The sequence below is a fragment of the Aquarana catesbeiana genome, linkage group LG03, assembly GCF_042186555.1.
Source record: "Aquarana catesbeiana isolate 2022-GZ linkage group LG03, ASM4218655v1, whole genome shotgun sequence".
NCBI classification, from domain to species: Eukaryota; Metazoa; Chordata; class Amphibia; order Anura; family Ranidae; genus Aquarana; species Aquarana catesbeiana.
Genome location: NC_133326.1, coordinates 545,927,901 through 545,952,136, shown reverse-complemented (window position 1 = coordinate 545,952,136; position 24,236 = coordinate 545,927,901). Strand labels below are relative to the sequence as shown.

Here is a 24,236-nt window from a genome sequence, read left to right as displayed (position 1 = left end):
CTGTCTTGTTTGGGAGCTAAAAGAAATACTTTTTTCCATTATTAATTTTAAGAAACAATATTCAGATTTTTTAAATATAAGAATCTTTGTATGTTTCTTTAGAACATAACATTTATACTGTGTGCAGTGCGATTTGTAGACTGGGTGATCTGCGATATATTTTTTGTGATCCTCCATAATCGAGGAAAGACATGTAAAACAATTCTAGCATTTAGCTAGGTTTTTTGTTTTGTTTTTTTACATTTTTTTGTACCAATTCATAAATAAAAACATACATATAAAAATCTTAAACACTTGGTAAACAAATCGCATCTAATCATACTGACTACATCATGCAGACTGACTGTGACTAATTGCACATTTTTGCAATGCCCTCATGAAGAAGACGACAATGACATTTGTGAAAATAGATTTATTTTAGCTTTAAAAAAAAAATTAATATATCAACTATTGGCTTCCTCCAAGCCAGTGCTCTCCAAACTAGTCCTTGGTAGCCACGATTTCCATATAATCTTTGGGATTTCTGTTGCTAACAAATATCGTAGTGATATGATGGTCGATGCTATGATTGAGGTTTGCATGGCCTGATTGATTCAGAGAGAAAGCGAGTCTGTTTTTTCAAGGCTGTGTAGGCTGACATCTACACAAGTGTACACATACCTGTAAACTCTTGAAAATGAGAGCAGAGTATAGGTGTGGAGTGGTCAGCGGGGGGGGGGGGACATTTATTGTATTGTGCATAATGTGTTAAACTAAAAAAAAAAAAAAAAAAAAAAACACACAAGAGTTTAAACACTACTTAAGGCATATCCAGGATCAGTGGGTCAGCAAAAACACTGACAGACCTTGGTGTAGCAAGTTAATAGCGTTGGAAAAAATGATGAAGAAGAACTGGGAACCAAACTAAAAGTTGATTCTGAGTGACAGGTGAGCACTAAGATGGCACTATGAAAAGGGACAGAGAACCACCCAGAGGTGTTCTTTCTGGGAACAGAAGAGCAGGGGAGGGTGCAATATTGGATGGGAGTAAGAAGGTATGTCAGGAATGATAGAAGGAAGATGTTATACAGTGGAGAAGAGCACAGGGGAGGTGTGTGACAGTTTAGTCAAATGCTATGCAGCTGGGTGATGCAGTTCGGGGAACGTTCCCACTACCCAGCTGTGCCCCCTCCAGCATGCATCTTCTACCTCACCTGCCACCATTGGTTGTTAGGTTGCAGGCCACCGGTCGTTCTGATGGCAGCTTGCACCTTAACAACCAATAGCATAGCCTGGATAAGGCAGGTACACTGCACCAAAGACTATTGTTACTGTATGCAGACCCAACAGCAATGGAGCAGCAATTGCTCGAATGGAGATTTGATAAATCCAGTAATGACCCAGCTACGGAAATGAATTTTCAGCCAAGCTGAGTCATCTGCGGCAAGTTCCCAGGTATAGGTATACACACTCCAGGGATATGACTAGGCATGTTTAAGCAATTGTCTTTAAAATAGAAAAAGTTTGTTGCTTGGAAGGTGCCTACACATCTAACCACCAAGTCTGTAGGCAATGGTTTAAAGACAGACCTGCCTCAGAAGCTTGTTTTCTGGTATCAGAGGTTAGACAGCTCCTTCCCAGGAGCACAAGGTTAGGCCCCATCTTCGTTCTAATCAACAATTAAAAGGCATCCATGGTCTGTTGTCCTCAATAGGCCTTGTGGCAGGCATCTGTCTGTCATCTTGTAGTGGTATAGGTCCAACATTGGCTTCCTAGCCTCATTCTATCTCTTCCTCCGCAACAGTTTGGATTCCCATAACTTTTTCCTGAAATTAGAGAAAATGATTTAGATGTTGCATGGAATGATTCTTACTATAGGTATCTTGTCACATTTTATTTTGTTTGAATGCACTGCAATACTATACAAACATAACCTAAGAAAAAAAAGCAGACATTTTAGTGTATTTTTTGAGGATACAGCACCAAACACATTAAGTACTGTATGTGTGTGTAATGGTATGTACATTGCCACAAGGCAGCTTCTCCAGCTAAAAGTCTTCCCTGCAGTGACTCCATAACAGCCAAATGGATGTCTTCTTGCGCCACTCACCCACCATTTTCTGCCCTCTCCGCCATTCGCAGAGAGCTTTTATTTAACCACCACACTGCTCCATATATATGGATGTTTAGTCCTATGTCACACCAGCGCTTGTGGATTGGTACTGGTGGTGGCATGGCTTATTTGGCCACTACTGTATAGTGAGCTGGGGTGTCATTCAAACTGAATGGGTTTTGTGGTGCATTGCATTTTTTTGATGCTTTGAAGCCCCATTGACAACCCATTCAAAATTAATAGGCTGCTTGAACACATAATGCTTCACTGTATGCAAACCTGTGCATGGGCTACAAAGCATAGCTGTTCCCCTGAGTCCCCTTCAGGTACATATTTACATGGATCTTATGGCTAAAACCTCCTTTCTGCTGACCATGCCTAATCATTCAGTCCTACTTTAAGCTTCTATGGGGCTGTTTCCTGATATAAGATGTGGGTGGGGCTAGGAGGTTGGTACCCAAATTGAATGAACGACACACAAAGTCCAGAAAATGTTGAACAGTTATTGTATTGATATGTTGCAGGTAAAACAGATTAGGTAAATGGCAATCTACAATCGCTAGCACTAGTAATATAGGTGTAGCAACTGCAGCAGAACACTTGAAGTAACAGTTCCAGGCATTCTAGTAGTAGCAAGCTCTGTAATGCTGGAAGTACAACAGTATAGCTTCAGCACCATAAGATACAGTGCTGTGCAAAAGTTTTAGGCAGGTGTGAAGAAATGTTATAAAGTAAGAATGCTTTCAAAAATATAGATCTCAAAAGTGAGTACACCCCTCACATTTTTTAAATATTTTATTATATATTTTCATTTGACAACACTGAAGAAAGGACACTTTGCTGCAATGTAAAATAGTGAGTGTGCAGCTTGTATAACAGTGTAAATTTGCTGTCCCCTCAAAATAACTCAATACACAGGCATTAATGTCTAAACCGCTGGCAAAAAAATGGAGTACACCCCTAAGTGAAAATGCCCAAATTGGGCCCAATTAGTCATTTTCCCTCCTGGGTGTCATGTGACTCGTTATGCCTCGTACACACGATCGGACTTTCCAGCAGACTTGGTCCGACGGTCTTTCCGGCGGACTACCTGAACGGACGGACTTGTCTACACACAACCGGACTTTCCAGCAGGCTAGGTCCGTCAGTCTTTCCGACGGACTTTCGTCGGAGTTACGGCGGACTTTCAGAATGAACGGACTTGCCCACACATGGCCAAGTCCATTCATTTTGAACGTGACTCGGGTACGACGGGACTAGAAAAGGAAGTGAATCTCGCCGCATTTATCGGCGAGATTGACACCTTGCGAGCCCCGTCGCGGGGCATACCAGGCCCTTAAGTCTGGTATGGATTATAAAGGGAACCCCCTACGCCGAAAAAACGGCGTGGGGTCCCCCTAAAATCCATACCAGACCCCGATCCGAGCATGCAGCCCGGCCGGTCAGGAAAGGGGGTGGGGACGAGCGAGCGCCCCCCCCCCGCTGAACTGTACCAGGCTGCATGCCCTCAACATGGGGGGTGGGTGCTTTGGAGGAGGGGGGGCGACCTGCGGGGCCCCCCCACCCCAAAGCACCTTGTCCCCATGTTGATGAGGACAAGGGCCTCTTCCCGACAACCCTAGCTGTTGGTTGTCGGGGTCTGCGGGCGGGGGCTTATCGGAATCCGGGAGCCCCCTATAATAAGAGGGCCCCCAGATGACGGCCCCCCACCCTATGTGAATGAGTATGGGGTACATGGTACCCCTACCCATTTACCTAGAGAAAAAGTGTCAATAATAAAACACACTACGCAGGTTTTTAAAATAATTTATTAGACAGCTCTGGGGGGGGTCTTCCTCCGGCTTCGGGGGGCCCTCCGGTTCCTCTTCTCCCGGCGTCCGGTTGGTTCTTCTCCGCTCTCTCTGGTCTCTTCTCCTGGTGTTCCAGTTCTTTTGCCGGCTCCTCCGCTGTCTTCATGCCAGCGGAGGCCCGGACTTCTGGCTTCTTGTCTTCTTGGCTTCTTCCCTCTTTTCTTCTCCAGATGTTGACATGACGGTCTCTCCGGCTGGACTGCTCTCTGAGCACTCCGATGTGACTTATATAGGTGGAGACCCCGCCCCCTTATGACGTCACAGTCCCTGGGCATGCTGGGACTGTGACGGCATAAGGGGGCGTGGTCAAACTCTGAGGATCTGAAAAAAAGAATTGTTGCTCTACATAAAGATGGCCTAGGCTATAAGAAGATTGCCAAGACCCTGAAATTGAGCTGCAGCACAGTGGTCAAGACCATACAGCAGTTTAACAGGACAGGTTCCACTCAGAATAGGCCTCGGCACGGTCGACCAAAGAAGCTGAGTGCACATGCTCAGTGTCATATCTAGAGGTTGTCCTTGGGAAATAGACGTATGAGTGCTGCCAGCATTGCTGCAGAGGTTGAAGGGGTGGGGGAGGGGTCAGCCTGTCAGTGGTTAGAATATACGCCGCACAATGCATCAAATTGGTCTGCATGGCTGTTGTCCCAGAAGGAAGCCTCTTCTAAAGATGATGCACAAGAAAGCCCGCAAACAGTTTGCTGAAGGCAAGCAGACTAAGGGCATGAATTACTGGAACCATGTCCTGTGGTCTGATGAGACTAAGGGCTCTTTCACATGGGGCGGATCAGTGATGATCCGCCCCTTGAACACTCGCTTGCTCAGCGGGGATCGCTCCGCCGATCCCCGCTGAGCAGGAAAATGACAGGTCCGTCGCTGCACACTGTAATATTCCAACATGACAATGACCCCAAAACACACCTCCAAGATGACCACTGCCTTACTAAAGAAGCTGAGGGTAAAAGTGATGGACTGGCCAAGCATGTCTCCAGACCTAAACCCTATTGAGCATCTGTAGGGCATCCTCAAACGGAAGGTGGCTAAGGTCTCTATCATCCACCAACTCTGTGATGTCGTCATGGAGGAGTGGAAGCGGACTCCATTGGCAACCTGTGAAGCTCTGGTGAACTCCATGCCCAAGAGGGTTAAGGCAGTGCTGGAAAATATTGGTGGCCACACAAAAGGGTTTTTCTTTTTTTTTTTTTTGTTATGTAGTGCTCGTTTTGGTGTATGGTGATTCTGTTTGGATAATCTGTTTGTATTGTTTTAATGTTGTGTGCATATAAAAAATAAAAATAATCTGATTTAAAAAAAAAAAAAAAAAGTGCACAGATTGTTCGCCGAAGGGCTGGAGAGCAGTGCAATAATGAGTGTCTGCAGGCAACACTGAAGCATGGTGGAGGTTCCTTGTAAGCTTGGGGCTGTATTTCTGCAAATTGGGTTGGAGATGGTCAGGATCTATGGTGTCTTCAATGCTGAGAAATACAGGTAGATATTTATCCATCATGCCATACCATCAGGGAGGCGTGTGATTGGCCCCAAATTTATTCTGCAGCAGGACAACCACCACAAACATACAGTCATTGTCATTAAAAACTACCTTCAGCGTAAAGAAGAAGAGTCCTGAAAGCGATGGTTTGGCCCCCACAGAGCCCTGATCTCAACATCATGGAGTCTGTCTGGTATTACATATGAATACAGAATGATTTGAGGCAGTTTACATCCAGAGAAGATCTGTGTTTAGTTCTGAAAGAACTATCTGCCGAGTTCCTTCAAAAACTGTGTGCAAGTGTACCTATAAGAATTGATGCTGTTTTGAAGGCAAAGGGTAGTCACACCAAATATTGATTTTATTTGGACTTCTCTTCTGTTCATTTACCTTCCATTTTGTTAATTTATAAAAATAAACTTCTAACGCTTCCATTTCTGAAAGAATTCTTAATTTAATTTAAAGCATTTTTCACATCTGCCTAAAACTTTTGAATAGTAGTTTATCACACAGGAATAGTTTACATAACGGGGGCGACATCTGCAGGGAGTTGGCTGACTGGCAGCACAAGTGGGAGTACTGGGTAAGTGGGTAAATGAGTAAATGTCCTAGGCCAGTGATGGCGAACCTTAGCACTCCAGATGTCCAGGAACTACATTTCCTATGATGCTCAACTACACTGCATAATGCATGAACTTCATAGGAAATGTAGTTCCAAAACATCTGGGATGCCAAGATTTGCCATCACTGTCCTAGGCAGTAATTCCAGAGACCGGTAAATAGCAGGGCATACAGCAGTGTCCCTAATATATCCCTTCTCAAGCAGGAACCTTTCCCTAAGTTTAATTCACTGTCCCTGACAGGCTTGGTTCCTCTCCCTACTCTAGCCACTCACAAATGCATGCTAATTATTAACATCACCCATGCTAAAGAAGGCTGTCAAAAGTCACTCAGTGTTGCATTTTCAAATTGGACCACTGCTCCCCTGGTGACACCTATGGAGTCTGCAAAGGAACAAAGTTCCTCCTAGCTTCACTCTATCTGCACAGCAACACAGTGCCACCTATAGAATGGAACCAACAAAGGAGACAATTGGGAGACAGCCCTTTAGAGGTCTATGGGGAGCAACTGCTGAGGCATGGACAATGGACAGAGGTTTTCAACTGCAGGATGTGAAGAGTGCAGCAGGTTAAGGCTTTGGGTCCAGGTAACTATGCATCTGGCATGGTAACGGAGGTTTCTTAGGAGGGGCTAGGCAGGAAGGATAAGTGTAATTTTTTTAAAGTCCCGAAGAGTTCTTGCAACTTTCACTTTTCTATTTTTGCTATTAAATGTCTTTCAGTAAAAGAAAAAAGCTTGCAGTTCAGGCTTTGCAGCCATAAAATGAATCCGCTTCTACAAAAAGTTACATAACTCTTGCATTCTGATAGAATGAAAACATGGGTTTTTCACTTTATCTTACCCATCCTCCTCTGCTCTGAATCCAGGGGGAGTAGTTGTCTTGGAGATATCGTGTTCCGAACCCAAGGATCTTATTCATTGGTTGATTTTCTAGTGTTGTGAGGGCAGTGGTGGCGTGGAGGCACATCGCAATCTTACTGGTTTGCTCCTCTTCTTCTCCATCGGAGGTGGGGACCACCTCCGAAAGAAAACAGTCTGTTACTTTCTTGTAAAAGCTATATGACCACAGCCCTTTAATTTTCTCCATGAGAGTTCTTTCCTCTGTTATCTAAAAAAAGAGAAAAACTGCTTTAAAAAAAAATGTCTTTACATTTATCTGTTTAGTAGGCACATAAACTCCTAAAATGGTGACTGTAGGCAGATATAAAAACACAAACACTTAAAAGGAGAACTCCAACCAAACATAGCAGGCTACAAATAAATAACCTGCTGAAAGAAGAAAAAAAAAAAGGGAGAACACCTTCAGTCCAGAGATTTCACCTGCCATACCGCTTACTTTTTAATACACACATGTGGTATTCTCATACTTGTCAGGAGTAGGATATTTTTTCTTTTCTTTTTTTTTTTTGTGGTGGGTCATTGTAAAAGACATAAAAATATGCTGCTAAAGTTAAAAAAAAATTATATTTGGTCCAGTTTTTTTAAAATAAAATCAGTAGTCCATTAAAACCTTTACATTTTTTACTTTTAAAAAGGGCGCCACGACTGAAAAAAGGTTGAAAAATTCTGGCTTAGATAGCTGGTTTACAATTGTGCTGTAAACCCTAGCAGGGATATGCAATTAGCAGACTTCCAGCTGTTGCAGAACTACAAGTTCCATGAGGCATAGCAAGACTCTGACAGCCACAAGCATGACACCCAGAGGCAGAGGCATGATGGGACTTGTAATTTTGCAACAGCTGGAGGTCCACTAATTGCATATCCCTTCCCTAGAGCCTAGCCAGCCTAGAGTATCAGAACTTGAGATCAAACACACAGCTGAATGAGGACTTAGAAGATGAACACCCTCCCTCCTGTTAGGCTGTAGAGAAATATCATCCAGAACTTTAGTCTGAAGGTCAGTCAAAAAAAGTACAGGGCTGGGCTCTCTTTTTTTCAAATTCTTTATTGGTATAGAAAAAATAAAGTATCCATCAGAATATAGTGCTGGGCTTTCTAATGATAAAATCCAGCATGCACTGTACATACAATAGAATGAACACACCTTGTAATAAGGTCCATCTAAACTACTTTTTCCCTTTCAGAATGATAAACAAACATTTTCAGTGCAAGCAGACATGTTTTATGACTTAAAAGCCAGCAGCTACAAATACCGCCGCCATTGCTTTTAAAGTGATTGTAAAGGCATGTAAACATGCCTGTACTTACCTGCTATGTGCAAGGGTTATCCTCCTTTTCTGGGGTGTCCTGGTTGCGCTCCTGGCTCCTCCTCCTCTTCAAGTGCCCCCACGGAGAGCCGCATTCCACAGGGGCACTTGTGCAGACGCGCTCCCGAGTCCTGCTGCTGCGTCCATTGACACAGACAGCAGGACTCAGCCAGAAGTGGGAGAGGGTACCTGTTAAAACCTGGTACCCTCCCCCCCCCCCCCACCAGAGGGCAGGAGGCGGCAGATAAGCGGAGCTCCCCTTTTGGGTAGAGCTCCGCTTTAAATTGCCACAGGGATCATAACTAAAATATGATGTACAGTAAATCTCACCTCATCATTCAGTCTGTCTCCTGTTGCTCTCAGAATCTGGACGATGTTGGCAATTATTTCATCTTCATCTGTGAAAGAATACAAAGTGAGTGTCCTTGATTCTCCTAGAAATACGGTAGGTCTTATAAAAGCAATAATATTAGCGCCCACTATGTGCTGCTGGAGGACCCCGATACTTCTACCTAACTCTCCTATGCTGAAATACTCACTCCTGGAGTACTCTGCTGCTTCCTTCATCTAAATTTCCTCTCCTGAAATACTCTCTGCTGCTGGGGGACTCTGCTCCTTCCTCTAACACTCCTCTCCTGAAATACTCCGCACTGCTGGCATTTGCAGCACTTCCCTGTTTGCCTGAATGTGATGTTCAGCAGTCTTGCTGCCCACCGATTGCTACATGTTGGGTAGACTTTGCCGCAGGCGCAAAGGGAAGCACTGTGACCGCGACATGTAATCACCCCCGTCCACTGCCTATTGTAACTTAAGAGGGGCGGTTGGCGGGCAGCAAAAACGCTGCTCAACCATGCATTTTCACCGCCCCTCCAAACCCACATCTAAATGAAGCCTAATGCTGTGTACACACGGCCGGACTTTTCGGCATCAAAGGTCCGACGGTCTTTCCGACTGACTTTCGGCGGACTTACGACAGACTTTTGAATGAACGGACTTGCCTACACACGATCACACCAAAAGTCCGACGGATTCAAACATAATGACGTATGACCGGACTAGAATAAGGAAGTTCATAGCCGGTAGCCAATAGCTGCCCCAGCGTCGGTTTTCGTCCCTCAGACTAGCATACAGACGAACAGATTTTTCGACCGGACTCGAATCCGTTGGAAAGATTTAAAACATGTTTTAAATTTAAAGTCCGTCTGATTTTCGACCGTAAAAGTCCGCTGAAGGTCCGATGAAGCCCACACACGGTCGGATTGTCGCATGGTTTCGTTCCGGCGGACCAGTTCAGTCGAAAAGTCCAGTCGCGTGTACACGGCATTACTATTCTCTCCTGAAACACTCTGCACTGCTGGTGGACACTGCTCCTTCCTCTATCTTACTCTTCCCTCCTGAAATACTCTGTACTGCTGGAGGACTCTCTCTGCTCCTTCTTTTATCTAATCCTCCTCTCCTGAAATACTCTGCACTGCTGAGTGACTTTGCTCCTTCCTCTATCTAACTCTCCTCTCCTGAATTAGCATAGATATATGATATGGCTTTTCTGTAGCCAGCTACAGTTAGGTCCATATATATTCATACACAGGCACAATTTTGGATTTTTTCAGGTATTTACCAAAACATATTCAAGCCATAGTTATATAATGGATATGGGTTGAAAGTGCACACTCAGGTTTAATTTGAGGGTATGTACATCCAAACTGGAGGAAGGGTTTGGGAATTACAGCTCTTAAGAATAGCTACCCCCCCCCCTTTTTTTTAAGGAACCTAAAGTAAATGGACAATTGAATCAAAAGCTGCTTTATGGCCAGGTGTGGGCTACTCCTTCGTTATTTCATCATCAATTAAGCAGATAAAAGGTCTGGAGTTGACTCTAAGTGTGGTATTTGCATTTGGAATCTATTGCTGTGAACCTACATCATGTGTTCAAAGGAGCCATCTATGCAAGTGAAACTAGACATTGTAAGGCTTCAAAAACTAAACAGATTCAGCATAGAGATAGCATCAACATTGGGAGTGGCCAAATCAACAGTTTGGTACATTCTGAGGAAAGAAGAACACACTGGTGAGCTCAGCAACATAAAAAGGCCTGGACATCCATGGAAGACAACAGTGGTGTATGATCATAGGATCCTCTCTATGGTAAAGAAAAACCCATTCACAACATCCAGACAAGCGAAGGACGCTCTCAAGGAGGTGGGCATATCATTGTCAAAGTCTACAATCAAGAGAAGACTTCACGAGGGCAAATACAGAGTGTTCACCACAAGGTGCAAACCATTCATAAGCCTGAAGAATAGAAAAGCCAGATTAGACTTTGCCAAAAAAACATCTAAAAAAGCCAGACCAGTTCTGGAAAAGAATTCTTTGGACAGATGAAACTAAGATTAATCTGTACCAGAATGACGGGAAGAAAAAAGTATGGAGAAGGCTTGGAAAAGCTCATGGTCCAAAGCACACAATGTCATCTGTAAAACATTGTGGAGGCAGTGTGATGGCATGGGCATGCATGACTTTCAATGGCACTGGGTCATTGGTGTTTATTGATGATGTGGCAGAAGATTGATTATGTGACAGAAGCAGCCGGATGAATTCTGTAGTGTTTAGAGATATACTGTCATCCCAGATTCAGCCAAATGCAGCAAAGTTGATTGGACGGCGCTTCACAGTATAGATGGACAATGATCCAAAACAAACTGTAAAAGCAATCCAGGAGCTTTTGACGGAAAATAAGTGAAATATTCTGCAATGGCAGAGTCAGTCACCTGATCTCAACCCAACTGAGCATGCATTTCACTTGCTGAAGGCAAAACTAAAGGCAGAAAGACCCACAAACAAAGAACAACTGAAGACAGCTGCAGTTAGAGCCTGGCAAAGCATCAGAAAGGAGGAAATCCAGTCTTTGGTAATGCCCATGGGTTCCAGACTTTAGGCAGTCATTGCCAATAAAGGATTCTCAACAAAATATAAAAAAAATTATATTTATGATTATATTAATTTGTCCAATTACATTTGAGCTATACCAACAGACAAAAAATTAAAAAAAGAAAGGCTTCTACACACCCTAAAGAGTTAAACTACAAAAATAATTTGTTGCTATAAGAAGCGATTACAACAATTTATTAGCACAAAGACCCCCCATATAATCCAAACCTCCCCAAAAATATTCCTCCTAAAACCAGACACACTATGTAGGGCAAAGATACCTCTCATATTACCGAGGGTCAAAAGAATGCAAAAACCCCACAATAGGCAAGCCCACCCTTCCAATGCAAAGCACCCCCCTCGATTCCTAAATGATGGCTCAAAGCCAGCTAAAAACGGGATCCTTGCAGCTCTTTCCTAAAACAGAGCAGTGTATGTCTGTGTAAAGCACATATGACATATATCACACTATCCCATAATGGAAAGATGCACAGAGTAAGAACAACACTCAATAATATCTACAAAGCTACCCTGGTCATAAGTCTGTCAGCACAGAGTGAAGCCTCGCGATGTTGCAGCATGAACCCCTCCTTCCTGATTCTCCTCCTTGATAGAGGCTTGGTTCCGACGCTATGGCGCATGCGCGAGATTTAGACAGGGATACAAACTAAGTGCGGAAATGATGTCCACAAAGGCTTCAGTATACAGGAGGAAGAATGGCGCGGACGATACCCGGAAGAGCCAAAAGAATAAAAAAAAAAAAAAAAAAAAAAAAAAAAGGTATGTAGAAAGCTCATTTTGGACAACTATATATATATATCTGTCGCTTGACAAGGTTTAAAAGAATTTAATTATTAGAAAAAACAGCAATAAGTTGCGGGGTTTACTTCCTCTTTAAAGCTGCAGCTGAATAATCAGTACATGGATAGTACATGGATAGTTCAGATTTCCTGCTACTTGGAAACACAACTTGGAAACACACTCCCTGACCCTCCCCACTACAGTCCCTGATCCCCCCCCCGCTACAGCCCCTGACACCCCCTCTACAGCCCCTGACACCCCCTCTACAGCCCCTGACACCCCAGAAGTGAAAAAAGGTATTGCTTCACTTTAAGTACATTTTCGTTTTACATACATGCTCTGGTCCCATTGTGCACTTAAAAGTGGGGTATGCCTGTACTGTCCTCATACACTGTTGTGCACCTTAAAGCCCTGGCAACTTAACTGCATATTCATTACCATGAAGGAGGAATATTTTCATGGTTTCTGAATTTTCCAAAAAAGAAAAAAGAAATTACAGGCAAGGTTATTATGGATAAGAATGTTCAGCACCCTACAACAGTCAATTAGAAACCAGATCAAGGGCGAACCGTTTTCCTCACACTGCTCTCTATGTAACTGTATAATCCTCCTGCTTACCTTCACCATCCTGCTGGATGCTGGAAACGCGCCTCAACATCCGGAAGCCGCTTTCCTTTTCTTGCTTTTTAATCCTCTGAACAATGCGCTGCAACTGGCTGACAATACTCCGGGCTCTCTCTTCCTCTGGGTCCATCGCTGTTACCAAAAAGAACATGGACATAGGTGAAACATTAGTAGGAAAAAGTAGCAAAATCAACTGTTTTCGCTTTGCTAAGATTTCATCAAAAATGGCAACATTTTGGCAAAATGCATTGGAGACATTAACCCCTTCATGCCTAAGGATAAAACAAATCTTATAAGCTAAGCACAATTTTGCAAGTTTTGACGTGTTAGTAAAACTGCACATATCATCACAACTACTTTGTGTATCCAGGTAGATTATACTGCATTTTTTTCAGGGCAAATTTGGCTTGTATTTGGTGGTAAATAGTAATGGATATCTCCTGATTTTTATTTAATTTTTATTATCAAAGTAATAGTGGCCCAAAATTGTAAAAAAATATTTAAAAATGTAGCTGTATATTTATTGCTACTACCATAACCTTCCACCAAAGAGCAACTCAAATTGAATGTCCCTGCTCTTGACAATTGCAGCGATACCACATTTGTGTATGTTAGTTGGTGTTTGTACCCGTAGTACAGCCCAGAAACAATAGTGCGCATTTTGCTTTTTATTTATCCTACCTAAAAACACACTGACACTGATTTTACACTAATTTAAAAGAAAATCCTGTCCAAAAAAAAAAAAAAAATTCCAATCCTGGCCTTGACCCAAACACTACCCCTGGCACTGATCTAAATCAAGCCTTGATCTAGGTATTTTTAAATTTAATTTTATTATTATTTATTTTTTTAAAAACACTTTTTTTCCTCCAGAAGCAGAACTCCGGCATTTAATTTTATATAGGGGTCATACAATTACAACAAATAGTGGTTATTATACATACACATTTGCTAAAATTAGACACCTATGTGATTAGGCTTTAACGGGAGCTTCCACATATATACAAGAATGGTGGTTGGCTTATGGTGGACATACATGCTTCAATTTTTTTTATCCAATCAATGTGCAAATTGAGCAAGTTAAATTCACAAACAATTGAATAGCATAACTTCCCTTTCATTTAGACTCAATTTAGATCTTATTCAATCAAACTGAGTTGAGGGGCCAGAGTTGAAAATTATCAGACATTTTGCATCAATCTGCAGCACTGAGATTGTTCATGAATAGGATCGTACTTTGATCAGTCAGATTATGAGATTCCATGGTGGAAACAAGAATACAATTGATAACTTACAGTTGATCGAAATCAATTTCCTTGCATGTTGCATAATCGATCGAATAGGTTGTCAACTAAATATCAATTATTTCTATCAGAAGAGAACAATTGGAAAATAAATAATTTATCAAAGCATGTATGGCCACCATAAGGTTCACATCTATCCAATTTGCTTTTGGTCATTTCTGTAGTGCCTTTATGCTTTTTTTTTTGTCAAATTATAAAATGCAAAACACAAAGCGCAGCAAAATTGCGGTAAAGTCGCACTACATGCTTTTCTGCGGCTTCTCCACTGAAGTCTATTGAACCCAAAAAAAGCAAAAAAAAGACCGTTTCGCATTTAAAAAAGTCCCTGACCATTTCCAAAAGTGCAGCGGCTAAAAAAAAGCATAGATGTGAGTGTGTCCCATAGGAAACCATGCAAAAAGCACAAAAAAAAAACGCATAGGCGTGAACCGAGCTTTAGTCTGATTGCTTCTTAACTAGCATATGTATGCTTAGGTCTGCCTATGGCTGCTTCCAGCAGAGTCTGATCGTTTGTCTTGTTAGGGTCCCTTACAACCACAACATTTTACCCAATTTCAAACATAAAAGGCACACTTTTCTCTGTATCCAACAAGCTGTTTTGCTAATTGCGCAATTTCACAAATCCATACTGACTCACAGCACTCTTTGCCAGACCATGTCCTCCACCCCTGACCTGTTTCACCCCAGTTGAGATTTAGTCATGAAGGTCTTTCATGACTAAACCCCTATTGGGGTGAAACATGTGTAGGAACAGACCTGAATGAGTGTGCACCTTTGGCGGGGAGTAAGCCCGCTATATAACTTATTTAACCTACCCTTTTCCAGAGGATCATTCATAGTTTTCTTCTTGCTCTTTGGCGGTCGGAGGCATGCAGGGGTCAGTGTTTTTGGCCAGCGCTTCTTTTTGGGTTTGCTTTTTGGTTTTTTGGTTTCTCCATTGGCTTTTTCCTCCTTCCCATTACTGATGGTTGTTTGGCCCCTCTGGGAGGATACCGCCCTCTGCAGATTCAAGAATTTGCTTTCAGAAAGTGAGCGCTGAGCGTAGTACATCAACATCCGGAACTCCATGGTGACCTCTTCTTCCTCCTGGAGAGGAACCTCCTCCATCGCGTGCTCCGGAACCGATACCATTCTAATGCTGTCATGACAAAATAGAATTTTCATTATGTACTCACTCACTAATTGCACTCAATAAACATATACATATGTATTCTCCAGGCAGATATAAAAGACATAAATTAACAAAGCTCTGTATTCATTACCACATCATTACGGATCAAATCACACAGCTGCAGTGGAACTGTTATGGGTGGCTATTCCAGCACAGTCCACATGACAAGGCAAAATGTCTCTTGTGTGCCCTGTTCACACCACTGTGTTATGGTGGTGTGTGGGCATGGTACCTGAAAAAAGTACTGCATGCACTACTTTTTTTTCAGCACAGCACAAGGCAATCTACCACTTCGCACCGCATGATGGCCAATTAAACTTTATTAAACGTCTGAGTTACATTTCAATAAAGTTTGTTTAACCGCTTGCCGAACGCCGCCTGTACATTTACGTCGACACAATGGCACGGACAGGCAAATGGGCGTACAGGTACGTCCCTTTAAATTTGCCATCGCGTGCGTGACGCTGGCAGCGCGCGCCTGCCGCGAACTTCGTGAGTGTGATCGCGGGTCCCGCGGACTCGATATCCGCGATCACCTCACGGAGAGGAAGAACAGGGAAATGCTGATGTAAACAAGCATTTCCCCGTTCTGCCTAGTGACAGGACACTGATCACAGCTCCCTGTAAATCGGGAGCGATGATCAGTGTCGTGTCACACATAGCCCCTCCCCCGCACAGTTAGAATCACTCCCTAGGACACACTTAACCCCTACAGCGCCACCCAGTGTTAACCCCTTCACTGCCAGTCACATTTACACAGTAATCAATGCATTTTTAATCACACTGATCTCTGTATAAATGTGAATGGTCCCAAAATAGCGGCAAAAGTTTGTGTGCGCCATTATGTGTCCGCCATAATGTCACAGTCACGATAAAAAAAAAAAAAAAAAAAAAAAAAAAAAAAAAAAGCTGTTGGCCGCCATTACTAGTAAAAAAAAAATTAATAAAAATGTCATAAAACTATCCCCTATTTTGTAGACGCTGTAACTTTTGCGCAAACCAATCAATAAACGCTTATTGCGATTTTTTTTACCAAAAATATGTAGAAGAATACATATCGGCCTTTTATATATTTTTTGGGGATATTTATTATAGCAAAAGGTAAAAAAATATTTTTTTTCATAATTGTTGCTATTTTTTTCGGTCTTTTTGTCATTTATAGCACAAAAAATAAAAACTGCAGAGGTGATCAAATACCACCAAAAGAAAGCTCTATTTGTGGGGCAAAAAGGATGTCAAGTTTGTTTGGGAGCCACGTTGCACGTCTGTTAATTGTCAGTTAAAGCGACGCAGTGCCGAATCGCAAAAAGTGCTTTGGTCTTTGGCCAGCCAAATGGTCCGGGCTGAAGTGGTAAAAAAAAAAGAAAAAAGTGAACAGTGTGGTGATCCCACTGGACCACAGTGCACACCAGCCACTGCGTTATGCAGAGGCTGGTGTGAATGGACCCTTAAGGTATCTTGTAACCCCTGTACAGCAGAACTCAGACTGGAAGAGGGCAAAACAGCCAATGAGTTGTGTTGCAGTGCTCATGTGCTAACAAAAAACATACTCTGGCAGACAACTCCAGCTGTGCTTTCTTTAAAAAGGGAGGTGTGTGTGTGTGTGTGTGTGTGTGTGTGTATGTGTTCCGTTGTCAAGGACTTGGCAGACGCTCCTTTGCGACCAGCTATTGGGGGGGGGGCATGCGATACCGCCAGCAAAATCCTGGTGATAAATATTGCATGTTTTTTTACTCTGTTCTGTTTGTGAATTGGACTTAAGAGCTTACCGCATGCAATAATTTATGCAAATTAACCACGTGACCATGCAAAACAATTTCAGTGCACAAGTTCATAAAGATGCAAATCCCTTTAAATGTGAAGACATTATTGGGGTAAAATAAAACCAGTTATGTGATTAGCTTAAAAGGAAAAGTGCACCTATTTTTTTTATTTACAGAAATGGTATTGGGAGCTTTGGGAGGCTGACCCAGGGAGGAGGTGTAGACAGAAACTAGAAGAGGTCTTAGGACGGAAACTTGGGGGACACCGTCAAGAACAGGATAGGAGGAGGTAGAGGTGTAAGTGACACTCTAGGTGTAGAAAGATAGGTAGGAGGAGCACCAACAAAGAGCAGAATCACGGATATCAAGGGAGAGGAGCAGTCCAATTGTATCAAAGGCAGCAGAGAGAAGAGTAGGAGTAAAGACTGGTGAACATTGGTTTTAGCAAAAAAAAAAAAAAAAAAAAAAGGCATGTGATCACTGTGCCAGCTCTGTCATGGGGATCACATGACTTTGTATATAAAAACATTCATCACCAGTGATGGTAGCCATGGCATTGTGCAACCTAAATATTATTGCATTTTTATTTGGGAAAAACAAAATGTGGTGATTAAACAAATACTTGTGTTTTTTTTTTTTTTGTTTTTTTTTTTTGTTTAAGTGGGTGCGTGCCCTACTTGGAAGGAATAGCTTTTCAACAGCCATAACCAGGTCTTTTCATCAGGGGCATAAAAGCATCTGATTGGGAGGTCAGGCCCCTATTTCCCATAATCTAGAGTAATTGCTGGAGACTGGTGCTACGCTGCAAACCAAACTCAATCATTTTGAGAAACTTAGGCCCCTTTCACACTTATACGACTTGTCCCACGATTTTGTACTGCAAAATCGCATGACAAGTCATTCTCCATGATTTTCAATGACTACCATTCATATTGGCAGGACTTTAAGTCGTGCTGACTTCAAAGTAGTCCCTGAACTACTTTGGTCCAACTTCCATGCGAGTTGATGTCCATAGACCTCAATGTTAAACCCTCAAGTAGCATGCAAATCGTACCTGAATAATTAATATAGACACGATTTCAGTACAACTTTGTAAGCACAAGCTGTAAGCACAAACTGAGGGTCAAAGCATTTGTAAACCCCAACCCTGTAAAGTCGTACAAAGTAGTACTGATCCCAAATTGCAGCAAAATTGCAGCAAAATCGCGGTAAAATCGCGCGACTTTGAAGTCGCACAAGTGTGAAAAGGGGTCTTAGGCAGAACTCCAACCAAAAAATAAAATGTCTTGCAAATGTGAATGTCAGTCATTTCCTGGACGTCTTCTGGGCATTGTCATTGGAATGTGGCAGAGCCGGGTGGACAAGTCGCCCCCTCCCAACACTTCCTGCTGTATAAACAACAAGCTGTTTTACCCTTTCACCTGCTCTGATATTTACCTGCCGGAGTTATCAGTCGACGTGTAAAATTGACTGATTATTACATTTACAGTAAACTGATGATACAAAAAAGATCACTTCTTGTTCCAGAAATACACCAACAACAGGAAACTGGCATTCAAAAAATAGAAATCCTATAAAATCACAATATTATTGAGCAGATATTATCTTATATCCTGTTAAATTATATTATTAAATACCATTACGACAGTCTGACTTTAAGGAAACAAAAGGTAATGTAGAAAAAGTTCAATTAAATGTGAAAGTCAGTCAGACAGATTCTTGTACTACATAGTAGTTGCAGTGGCGGCTGGTGCTAAACTTTTTTTGGGGGGGGGGGCGGCAAACAAAACCCCCCAGGTCCACCCGCACTCAGCCTCTCCTGGAGATGACAGTAGAGTCGGAGAAGCCCTGGGAGCATTGTGGGGAGCTTTGTTCTGTTTTATTTCCACATTTAGATTACTAAACACAATTCAGATGATACTGTATGAGGACATGCAAATCAATGACAGGTGACAGTCCCCCGCACTCACCCCTCCACGGTGATGGTCCCCGGCACTCAGCCCCTCTGCGGCTTCCTTGGCTTCTCCTCCCGGCCAACCCGATCTGCCTCTTGCCCTGATTGCCCGGGAGGAGAAGCTAGAAGACAATAGGAAATATTAATTCGCTATTGTCACAAGTGGGTGGGTTCGGACGCAGTGCTCTGTGCTCCGAGCCTAACCTTTTTCAAGCCAATTAGAGCCTCAGGCTCTAATCATGTGGCTTGCAAAAAAAAAAGTAATAATCCGGCGCCCCTGCGCCCCTAATGGTCGCTCCTGAGTAGTTGGTACATCTATAGAAGATTGTGCAATTGCATTATAATGTGTATGGCCAGCCAATGATTTATTAGGTGCTTACAGAGACTGCAAAGGGGCCAGCTTGTGGGTGGGGTGCAGTGGCAATAATTCACCAAGACGGGTGCAATAGAAACTTGTATTGAAGTAATGCAGCAATGGTTCACAAAAACCCACTCATGGTTTCCACTAACGTAGACAAAGCAGATACCAGCTGGACTGACAGAGTCTGTTGAGAGGGGCAGAATTCGGCCAGGCCGTCTCGTGTCCAATCGTAAAGATTTCCAGAAGAGTAGGGAACGTATGGTTTCCCTCCATGTCTGGAACCTTTCCTTATCACTAACAGGCAGGGTACCTTTCCCTGAACTACCCACTCTCGCAAAGCGGGCCAAACCCAGGGGCCTGGGTCTTAAATAGACTGTCACACCTCAGATGGCCACTAAAGTCACATGAACAGCCAGCATCCAATTTGGTTGCTGCCACAATGTTTCCTATGACTTCCTCTCCTGCTGTGGTTGAGCGCCACCAGTGGAGACAGCAGACTGAACCAACCTACACTAGCAGTAGGTGTGTGGATGAACAAAGCTGGGCAAACTTGTATGTCTGAGCCTACAGAAAGAAAACTCTGCAGGTTGGTATGTCTCAGGGGAAAATATAGCAATTGGCTAATACAGTCAATCCTATCGGATTGATTTATCCCCAGTAATACTTTGCCACAGAACATCAGGGAACACCTACATATGTAGGAACGTTCTCTGTTGAGATTGTATGAAGCCAGATCCAGCGAACATTGTCCAGTATCTATAGATGCCCAAAAGTGCCAACGGGTTCCCATTCTGTTAGAAGACATCAGCATCCACACAAACACAAAGCTATAACTAATAATACAAATAACTAATCGGGAAATATCTGCAGGTTGATGAATCAACACCTGACCACAAAGGAAAATGAAACACAAATGAGATGCAAGTCTGGACAGATCATTGTTTTACATATTCTAACTAGTTCAGTAGAATTCCAAGCAATTCTTGATTATCCACAGCGAAACTCATCCACACAGATGCCTAAGGCCTCACTATGTGTAATAGAAAAAAAAATACTCCATTGCCAAACGATTTAAATTTTTTAACGTTTAGCAACTAACCAGAAGTAGGTTTTACTGTATTACATTCCAGTATGGCTCAATGCACATGAGTCATACTTCCCCAGGATAACCACTGTACATAATCATAATACAAAATCTATTACAGTCGATGCATAAAAACTACACCTCCAACATGACTGACTACTGTACGCAATCATAATATATTACACTCTATAGAACACTACATTCTATACATGACCAACCACGGGATATGATCATAATACAATTCTATCACACTCTATATATGGACTACTATACCTCCAACATGACCAACCACTGGATATGATCATAATACAATTCTATTACACTCCATATATGGACTACTATACCTCCAACAAGACCAATTAATAGCAACAATCATAATACAGTTCTTTTTTTATCAATACATTTTTATTGAAAGTTTTTATAAGCAAACAATAAGGTAATAACAAACATTCCAAGACAATAAAAGTTGGAAGTGTCATGGAAGTTTCAATAAAGAACGATAATGTACTGCAATGTAAATTCCCATTACCCTAACAGGGTTCACACTGTAACAGGTATGTCCATTGTTAAGAAGTATACATTAGGTTAACAAATAACGTCACCTATTAAGGAACGTATCCTAATTGGTAGAAGATTCCTCATGAAAAATAAAGCAGAGATGAAAAGGGAAATTGTATTATGTTTTGGCAAGCTCTCTAAGTTGTTTAGAAGCTTTGGGATGAGAGATCCATACTTATATTAATTTACATCTCCAATAAACTGACTACTGGAAATGATCACAATATAATTCAACTACACTATATAGAACATTACAACCCCAAGATGACCGACCATTGGATGTGATCACAATATAATTCCACTAAACTCTATATAGAACACTACGACCCCAACATGAACGACCACTGGATATGGTCATAATACAATTTTACTATACTCTGTATATAGAACAATACACCCCCTATATGACTGACCACTGGGCATCATCATAAAATAATTCTATTACACTGTATACATACAACATACACCCCCAACATGATTGAATATATGATATGTTTCTTATATAATACAGCAAGAAGGAACCGAATCCATTATCATTCAGCTATTCACTAAGACTCACCTTCAGACTTGGAGGATGTATGCCTGTGAAATCCTGTGCAATGGGGTGGTCACATGACTACGTGTGAGGGATCCACCCTGTACAAGAAAACGTGTGTCGTATACCTTATTTCCAGGAAGAAGTTTGCTCCCTCTTTCCCATTGATAGACTATACAGTAATATATTATTAAACACACAGAATAGGCATTTTAAGGGCCTATTAAGTGAACAGATTTGGTAGCACAAACTCTGAGCCATAATAAAGTTTCTGGTCAAAGTGCAAATACATTTTACAACCGCTATTCCAAAAACAGTTTCTGTTTGCAGACTTGTCGCATTGTTTGCTTCAGCCCTCATAATAATGATGACTAAAGAAGAATCAAATGCATTATTCCTATATGCCTACATTTAGATGGGCCCCACATATAGGCAAGGACAAAGTTGTGATACTAAGGGGACAACATTCTTATGGGCACTGCTGACTTCCGGTCAGTGAAAATTCACTGCACTCAGCCTGATATGGGTAATCTTTCTGGAAACATTATGTTGTATGTCTTTGTAATTAAAATGTACCATCACCTACCCCTTGCCACCCCACCCCTCTTTTCTCTTTTTTTTCCCCCATTTCATTATTGCTTTTTTTTTTCATCATTTTTTTTTTTCATTGAATTTCCAAACAAATAACAGAATATTAAAAAGGTTCCGCTATATAACAATCAGGTATAGCAAAAAAAACACTTACATACAAATCTCAATCAAAGTAATGGACATTTAGTATTACAAATGATCAAATTAATCATAAACAGTACAGTAAAATCCCTGTTTACCCCATTGGGTTCTAGCTGTAAACAGATGCTTCATTATTATTTCTTAGTCTATAATTTTTAGTCTCCTTTCACTAAGAAAAGTTTGTTATAATACACTGTATGTATAGTCAAAATGTTTTTTACATTTTGGATAAAGTAGGGTTTGGATAACACCTGTTAGATTATTTTTCGCTATGTCCAGTTTTTAAGATTCCCCATTACTTGCTTTTGCCATGATGCAAAGAGGACTGAGGGGAAATCCCTTCTTAGGCCCCTTTCACACGGGTTGTCCGATCAGGTCAGTTTTTCAGGCGGACCTGATCAGACACTCCCTTCACCTCAATGTGGTGACATGTCTGCTGACACCCACTGCTATCCAACCCGATCCTCTCCGCCAAAACCAGAGGGATGGAGGTCCTACTTTCCATCCATCTGGTGGATTGGATGGGATCTGATGAAATTGGATAAGCAGTCCATTTTCATTCGATCTCCCAATAGAGGAGAGCTGGACTCTGTCCAACTTCCGCTCTGCTCAGTAAGCGGAGACGGACCTGTCATCTGCCTGCTCAATGGAGCAATCCCCCTACTGAGCAAGCAGATCCCGCAGAACGGAGGCGCCCGTGTGAAAAGGGCCCTTAGACAGTTACCACAGAACAGGTGTCCCCAGTGAACGATTCAGCTTGGATTCACACTTATGTGCTTACATTGCAACAAGTTTTTGAGGTGCATTTATTTATTTATTATTTTTTTTTTTTTAAATTATTTTTTACACACATCATAGTGCATTGAGGCCCCTTTCACACTTGTGCGACTTTTCCTGCGACTTTGGACATCAGAGTCACATGACAAGTCGTACCCCATGATTCCCAATGATAACCATTCATATCTATGCAACTTCAAGTCGTACCGACTTCAAAGTAGTCTCTGTACTACTTTGGTCTGACTAATGCGAGTTGAGGTCCATAGACTTCAATTTTACACAGGCATTTCCTAAAATCGCATAACTTTCAAGTCTCAGCAGTGTGAAAAGGGGCCTTGGCCTGCCCATGCATTATGCAATTTTGCAACAAAATAACAAGCTGAAATATATTGCTGAAACGTATGCCAAAACACAATGCAAGTGGCTGGTGAATCCAGCTTTGAATTTTGGATTTCCTATCAATTTATGCCTCAGTGACGATGGTCACCAGCATATAGAAAGGGTGGATATAATCCCTAGCTATAAAAACAAGGCAAAACGTCTAACCCTTCCACGCTCTAAAAATAAAAAAGTTTTAGCTTTAGATACACTTTAATCCATTAAATATTTCTACAAACTGACATTTCAATGTTTAACATCAAAATTCTCTAATCCTGTCAATTGTACAATTGCTACAATTACTTTAAACTCGATTATTGAAGAAGAAATTTGGATATTAAATATTTAACTTCTATTCAGGCATGCAATTTTGAAAGGAAAACTGTTTGTGTGCTTAGTAGTCTTACCACAGACGCTTCCTGATTCTTTCCAAATCAGAAGTTGCCAGATGTAAAATGGAGCTCAGATTAATGACAATTGACGGTTTCAGGGACACACCTCAATTTAAGATCCAGTATCAGAGCAGCAGAAGAAACTTCTTTTTATATACAAAACATATGTTTGTTACCTGCTTCCTGTCTATGTGGACTGTCGCCTTCGCAGGTCAGGAAAGGTTTTTTTACAGCAAAAGCTGTGACGAGTTAAATCTGTTTAAATAAAAAGTAGGTTTTCTTCCCCCCCCAGATGAATGGTGTACTGAGTTCGGCCAAGAGCTCAGTGTGATGATCACTGTGTTTGACTTGCTGATATACCTTGTGTCACCCTCCAGCCCAGTGGGAGTTTCCCAAGTCAGAAGATGGTGAGTCAGCAGTATACACTGACACATCACTGACATAAGAAAGTGTTGTAAGCCAACAGGGAAAATACCATCAGAGTCCCCTCAAAGGCCATCTCTGCCCAGTTCTGGTGCACCACAAAACATCAATCAGCCCCGTGTGCTATGGCGCTGGGCCAGAATGGTTCCTGGCAAGAGGACAGGAACTGAGCTAATAGTTGTAAAGTAAACT

At 42.0% G+C, this 24,236-nt stretch overlaps 1 protein-coding gene across 3 annotated transcripts; it reads right to left on the bottom strand.

The window, feature by feature from the left end:
- Window positions 1–397: 397 nt before the first annotated feature.
- Window positions 398–24,003, bottom strand: BCL2L14 (BCL2 like 14). 3 transcript variants are annotated; one of them, XM_073621511.1, is made up of 7 exons: window positions 23,798–24,003; window positions 21,367–21,443; window positions 14,732–15,054; window positions 12,607–12,744; window positions 8,590–8,657; window positions 6,894–7,160; window positions 398–1,805 (listed from the first exon to the last, which is right to left on the bottom strand). In XM_073621511.1, exons 3-7 carry the CDS (start codon window positions 15,045–15,047, stop codon window positions 1,758–1,760), a joined length of 837 nt encoding a protein of 278 aa, XP_073477612.1. In that variant the 5' UTR covers window positions 15,048–15,054; window positions 21,367–21,443; window positions 23,798–24,003; the 3' UTR covers window positions 398–1,757. The 3 variants fall into 3 exon arrangements, with proteins under 3 accessions (XP_073477612.1, XP_073477611.1, XP_073477613.1); XM_073621510.1 differs by lacking the exon at window positions 21,367–21,443 and having other exon boundaries at window positions 23,798–24,002; XM_073621512.1 differs by lacking the exons at window positions 21,367–21,443; window positions 23,798–24,003 and adding an exon at window positions 23,637–23,783.
- Between the last annotated feature and the right edge of the window lie 233 nt (window positions 24,004–24,236).